Source organism: Mus caroli, chromosome 8, assembly GCF_900094665.2.
Source record: "Mus caroli chromosome 8, CAROLI_EIJ_v1.1, whole genome shotgun sequence".
In the NCBI taxonomy this organism is placed as follows: Eukaryota; Metazoa; Chordata; class Mammalia; order Rodentia; family Muridae; genus Mus; species Mus caroli.
Window position 1 is genome coordinate 103,073,132 of NC_034577.1, and position 7,056 is coordinate 103,080,187.

The following is a 7,056-nucleotide window of genomic DNA, read 5'->3' on the forward strand; positions in this document are numbered from 1 at the left end:
AAAAAAAAAAAAAAAAAAAAAAAAAAAAAAAAAACCAAAAAAAAACAAACAAAAACAACCAGCAAGCAAGAAAGCATGGATGGGGCTAAGTTGTTCAGAGAGAACAAATGAAGAGACAGACGAGAACAAAAAGCCCTGGAACCATAAAATACACCTTTCTAGCTACACACTTTCTTTCCTTTCCCTTCTTTCCAGGAGTATTTCTGTTTGGGTTTGGTCTTGTTTGAGACAGTCATGTACCCCAGGCTGGCCTCAAACTCACAATGCAGCTGAGACTGGCCTTGAACTTCTGATCTTCCCACCTCTATGATAAGATTACAGAAATGTGGGATCACACCCAGGTGCCAAGTAACACTGGCCCCAGCTTTTTCACGACAGAATCTTCTCAATATGTCGTCAATGGGACTTATTAAACTAAAAACTGGATGTAAGAGTTTTGCTGCATGATGTGATGCAGGCAAGGATCCTCAGGTTCTCTCTCCCATGCCATTATTCCCGCTTCTACTGCCCAAGGTTTAGCTTTCATCCCTCATCTCGTCCCTCCACAACAGAGGAAGCATGGGGCTCAGAGGAGCATGGCCCATAAACCATCTTCATCATCTGCAGTCATCTATGACAAGTATTCTTTCTCCGCTCCTTTCTCATCTTGTTGCTGTGGTACCCATTGCTATGGCTGTGGCTCACAGGGTATACATGGAGCAGGAGGGAGAGGGTGAAAGGAGCCCTGGGCACATGCGGCTAGGCCTTCTCCAGCTGCTGCTCACCTCCCAAACTTTGCAAGGTACCTGTGAGGAGCGCTACAGGGAGATGCCCAAGTAACGCCTGCTCAGCTAGCTCAGCTGCTCCTTCCTTCCTTCCTTCCTTCCTTCCTTCCTTCCTTCCTTCCTTCCTCTCAACAGAGTCTCACTAAGCACCCCCAGCTAGTCTGGAACTCACTATGTAAACCAGGCTAGCCTCAAATTCATCTCTGAGCCTTCTGTCTGCCTGCTTCTACCTCCCAAGTGCTGGAATCAGAGGCGTGTGCCACCACGCTGAGCATCCAGACTTGCTTATGTTTTCTGATCCTCAGCCTTTTCAAAATGGACATGCAAAAGCACACGTCCTGAAGCAATGTGTGAGTTAGTAGTGAGTTACCAGTGAAGGGTTTAAAAGGTATGTGCACACAAAGGGCATTCATGAATGGGAACTAGCTAACCTCTTACTAAATGGTAAATCACTGAGGTCCTTCTCTGAGCTTCCTCACAACTGAGAGCAGAGAGCTAGAGAAGAATGTTCCTTCTCATCCTTCCTACTCAACATCACAAGTGTCAAGTACAGCATGTCAAGCTAAAGAAACGTAAAAGAATCACAAAAAACTTAGCCTTGACATCATTATCTACCTCGAGAATCCTGTGGAATCTACAAAACCCTGACGTATGAGCTTAACAAGTTTGAAGAATGCAATACTTTAGCATGCCAAAGTAGTGTGTTCTCATGTTTTAACAACCAATAAGCAACTGGAAATAAAAGACCTACACAGACATGACACTGATCACAGACTGGTAAAGATTGTTAAGTTATCAATTCTCCCCAAACTGGCCTACAGACTCGGTACAATGCCCAACAAAATCCATGCAAGCATCTGTGGAGCAACTGGGGCCAGGTGAGCCCTAAGAGAACCTCTCTGGGTGGAGGCAAAGTACCGGGAGAAGGGGACAGTAACTACCATAGTGCAGGAGGTCTAACCCAGCTCAACATAATAACTAAGATTCCAGGGCTGGAGAGATGGCTCAGTGGTTAAGAGCACTGTCTGCTCTTCCAGAGGTCCTGAGTTCAATTCTCAGCAACCACATGGTAGCTCACAGCCATCTGTAATGAGAGTTGATGCCCTCTTCTGGTGTGTCTGAAGGCAGTGACAGTGTACTCACATACATGAAATAAATAAATAAATCTTTAAAAAAACAAAATCTAAGATTCCAGAGAAACTAAACAGAAACAAAAGTCTGGGGAGCAGCAAATCTGGCTCCCTGACTGCAAAGACATGCCAGTGTCTAATGATGGTGATGATAGCGATCTCTAGCATCAGGAAAATGGGAGCAAAGGGGAGATTTCTTCTGAGACAAACAGATCCACTAGATACAGATCCACTAGATATCAAACCAAGATACTGCACAGGTGAGACAAGCCCTCCATCTCTGAGCTGCAGTTCCAGCCCACAAGACAGACTTATGGCAACACCGGCATCAAGCAAGTGAAGCAACACGGTCACAATTCTGATGGAAAATTGCTTCCAACCTAGAATTCTGTTATCAACCAACCATCAAACAGGCCTGAGGTAACGTTCAGACATTCCAGGTCTCTGGATAATGTCTCTGCCAGGCATCCTTCCTCAGGAAGCCATTACATATTCTCTTCTCATCTTGGTGGAACACAGCAAAAACCAAGACCAGGCACAGTAAACACAAGGAGATCTGAGGCTGGCACGGTGGCACACACCTAGAATCCTTGCAAAGGTGGAGGAGGAGGATCAGAACTCAAAGTTACACCAGTTACATACGGACTTCAGGGCCAGCTGGCATATATGACACCTTGTTGAGAGAAAGAGGGAGAGACAGAGACAGAGCAGACAAAGACAGACAGAAACACAGACAGAGAGACAGAGAACATGAGAATACAGAGAAGGAATAAAGGAGACCCAAAAAAGTAGTCATGTCGCTGAAAGACCCGAGGTTTAAGGTTCCAAAAGGCAGAGAGAAACCACACCAAGATAAAGCAAGGCCAAGGCAGAGATCAACTTCCAAGAGATGGAGATTAAAAACCCAAGGAATCTAAGTATGCTAGGAGATGACTTTGGCAATTTTGAAAGCCTAGAGTCAAAGTAACACTAAGTGCACGGGCAGCTAAATTAAAGCGGGAACAGAGAATATACCAATAGGCATTGCCACCAAGCCTGACAACCACAGCTCTAGCTCTGGAAGCAACATGGTGGGAGGAGAGACTCAATCCTTCCATGTTATCCTCTAACTCGTACATGCACACCCCGGCACACACGCTAGAGCACACACACAACTTGTAAAACAAAACATTCATTAATACCAGAGAAAGGTAGTCCAGTTACAGCAATCACGTGGGTCAGCAATGACCAAGGCGCCCATAGAAGCAGCAAGAAGATAAACAGGGACTACCTATCTAATCAAAACAGGGACAATGGCAGGTAGGAGAACTGGAGAGGGCCTGAAGGTTGGAGAATGGATGGTGGAAACAGGAGAATGAACCCTGAGTGCTAAAAAGAAACTCAGTGGGCCGGGCGTGGTGGTGCACGCCTTTAATCCCAGCACTTGGGAGGCAGAGGCAGGCGGATTTCTGAGTTCGAGGCCAGCCTGGTCTACAGAGTGAGTTCCAGGACAGCCAGGGCTACACAGAGAAACCCTGTCTCGAAAAACCAAAAAAAAAAAAAAAAAAAAGAAACTCAGTAAGTAGGAATAAAGTCAAAAGAAACTAGCAAAGTCAGACTACGGAAGGAGAGAGCAGTCTCCTTAAACGGACTTTAAATATCTGACATGACATTCAACAGGCACACACGCAGGCAAAACACTCGAACATAAAATGCAATGTAAAAATCAGCTTAGCAGTCAAGAGCCCTTGCTGCTCTTACAGAAAGAACTGGAGTTCCATTTCCAACCCATGACAACCACCTGGAAGGAATCTAAGTTCTTACTGAACACCCCACACCCTGCGGCACTCATGTGCATGCCTTCCTGTGCTGCCAGAGGCCAACCTAGAGTGTCATTCCTAAGAAAGCTGTCCACCTCTTTTGAGAAAGGTCTCTCACTGGGCTGGAGCTCACAGATTAGGCTAGGACGGCTGGTAGGAGGGCATCCTCCCGGCTGTTTCTTCCCAGCACTGATAGTATACGTAAGTGTTGAGCATTTACAGCAGGCATTTTTACCACATGATCCTATAAATTGAATTCAGGTCTTCATGCTTGCAAGGCAAACATTTTACCAACTGAAGCATCTCCCCAGACTCATTTGCTCTCCCAGGACAGGGTCTTACTACATTATCTTGGCGGGCCCGGAATTCACAATGTTGAGCAGGCTATTTTCAAACTTACAGCAATCCTCCTGCCTCAGAACCCACCAAGTTTCTGGGTTACAGGAGGCTTATATCACCATACCTAGCACAACATAACTTTTTGATTGGATGGATAAATAAGAATGATGTGTGATATGTATGTGTTTGTGGTGCTTAAGGAAGATGTGGGCAGGCATCTTGTTTTAGACTCTCCGTCTTCCTAATGCTGCCACCCTTTAATAAATAGCCTCATGTTGTGGTGACCGCCCCCCCCCCCCAAACCATAGATTTTTAGAGAATTGCCAGCTTTCCAAAACTCAGTTGTCTGCCTACTTTATAACTTGTTTGTTACTACTTTATTTTGTTGCTACTTTATAACTTAATTTTGCTACTGTTATGAATTGTAATATAAACATCTGTGTCTGGATGGTCTTAGGCCACCCTGGTGAGAGAACTTTCTATACCTAATGTTTTTGAGACAGTGTTTCTCACTGGACAGAAGCTCACTAAGCCAGTGAGATCCCGGGATTGCGCCTGTCAACATTCAAAAGGCCACAGTTAGAGGCACCCACAAGATACCTCCAGCTTTTCTGTGGGTGCTGGGCATCTGAACTCAGGATCGTAAGCTGTACAGCTAGCTTTCTCATCCACAACTCCTAGAGTTGCTTTTCGCCTAAGCAACTATACTGGAATAAATAACTATGGAAACGCCTAAGCCAGGGCAAGGTACAAGATGAGAAGGGGGTACGTTTTGGTATTAAGATATACTGGTTGGCAGAGCTGGCTGAGGTTAAGAACACGGGCTGCTTTTTCAAAGGGTCCACTTTCAATCCCTATCCCTGATTCAAGGGTCCACAATAGTCTATAATTCGACTTCCAGGGGATCCTATGCCCTCTTCTAGGCTCTGAAGACACTAAATATACATGTAGATATATACAAATAGATGTGCATGTAGGCAAAACACTCACACACACATAAATGTTTAAAAGATTTGTCTGAGCTGGGTGGTGGTGGTGCACGCCTTCAATCCCAGCACTTGGGAGGCAGAGGCAGGCGAATTTTGGAGTTCGAGGCCAGCCTGGTCTACAAAGTGAATTCCAGACAGCCAGGGCTATACAGAGAAACCCTGTCTCAAAACGACCAAAAAAAAAAAATTGTCTGGACCTCGCATAAGCTGGATTCTTAGTGTTCACCTTTACCCCACCCCAAGAAAAGAAGATAGCTAGGCCATTAAGAGTGTGCGCTTCACTTCCAAAGGAACTTTGGTTCCAGAGTTGGGCGGTTCACAACTGAGTGTAACTCCTTCACCTGAGGACCCGATACTCCCTTCTGTCCTCTTTGGCCACCTGAATGCACCACCATACATACACAAAAATAAGGGGCTGGCGAGATGGCTCAGCTCTACAACCACCTGTAACTCCAGTCCCAGAAGCCCTAGGCACGCACATGATGCACAGAGACTGACAGACATTCAGGAAAAACACTGATATACGTGCCATAAAATCTCTAAAAATAAAACGTTTGAAAAAGTTCTTAAAAGAGGGCGATGGGTAGCTCCTGCAAAGAGGCAAAACACATTATCACATGGATTTTCTAACAAGCCGATCCCTTCCGAACCCAGACGCGGACAACTGAGTTTCGGACTTGGAGGAGGAAGCTGGCAATTCCCTAAAAACAATCTCCAATGTCCGGGTCGGCTTCCAGAACCAGCGGGTAGGTAGTACGCTCAGCCTGCGGGCTTCACGCGCTTGTTCCCGCGCTCCGAGGGGGCGGCGGCCCAGGACAGCAGCTATGCAGAACCGACACATGCGTGTTCCAGGCCGCCTGAGGACCCGGGTCCTCCGGAACTCCGGAGCCCACGCCCCGCGGGGGCCTCGCGATCACGAGGCCCACGCCCTGGGGACCGTCCGGGAGAGTCTCGAGTGAGGTGTGAAGCGTGGGAACCACCCTCCTTTCGCCTCAGGCCGAATCGCTCACCGGACGGCAAGTAGTCCTCATCCTCGTCCGATGTGGAGAAGTCTTCCGAGTCGAATTCCTCCATGCTGCTGTCACTTGGGGCCTGCTACCCACACGACTGCGGCCACTGCCCCCAAATAGCGAAGCTAGATATAGAGCGAGACCATAGGGGTACAGGACCAGCAGCTAGGGCCGCCCAAGAGGCGAGCGCACATGCGCAGGCAGTGCCACGTGGTCAGAGACGACACTTCCGGCTGGTGCGATTGGTCAGTCTACACTCACCCGGCCCTTGTGGGATTCCGGACCCCCACCTCTCAGAAGCGATGCATGCTGGGGCTTGTAGTTTTCAACCGTACCGTGCATCCTTAATGGAGAATGGCTTATCTGCGGAAATAGTTCTTTCTCTTTATATTTGTCTTTTTATTTTGAAATTTGCTCACAAGCTAATATTTTTTGAAACTCTAAAATCAGAGATTAAAATGTCGCTCCCGGATATGCTCAGCGAGTAAAAACTGAGAGCTGAAGAGATAGATGCTAAAGTTCCCATCAACTTTTGAGCAAAGTTGAGGCTCCGCCTTCTTGATTCAATTCTCTCGCTAGAATCGAATCCTTTAATGCAGTTTAGTGCCTTTTCCCCTGCATTTTTTTTTTCTGGGTGATTTTGCTGCCTAAAATTGCTCCCAAGAACACTACCGAAACTCTGTCTAATATTCTAAGTGCAAGAAGACTGCGACGCTCTTTCCTGAGAAACTCTGTCTGTTAAGTATGCTACATTCAGGCCTGAGTTACAAGTACTGTTGGCAGTAAGTTCAACATTAATGAATCAACAATCCGATAATCACTAAAAGACAAAAGGAAATCCGCTTATCTGTGAGGGAAGCCACTACACAAAGTGCTAGATTGACACATTTGAAACAACGGGAAAGATGGATGGAAAAGCAGTTAAATTTGTATGTGAAGCCGGGCGTGGTGGCGCACGCCTTTAATCCCAGCACTCGGGAGGCAGAGGCAGGCGGATTTCTGAGTTCGAGGCCAGCCTGGTCTAC

At 46.7% G+C, this 7,056-nt stretch overlaps 1 protein-coding gene across 1 annotated transcript in view; it reads right to left on the reverse strand.

Moving 5' to 3' along the window:
* Positions 1–6,231, reverse strand: part of Cfdp1 (craniofacial development protein 1) — a 199,810-nt gene extending 193,579 nt beyond the window's left edge. The window contains exon 1 of the mRNA XM_021170342.2: positions 6,032–6,231. Within this exon, the coding sequence (XP_021026001.1) occupies positions 6,032–6,095 (64 nt within the window). The 5' untranslated portion in view covers positions 6,096–6,231. The remainder of the gene's footprint in view (positions 1–6,031) is intronic.
* Between the last annotated feature and the right edge of the window lie 825 nt (positions 6,232–7,056).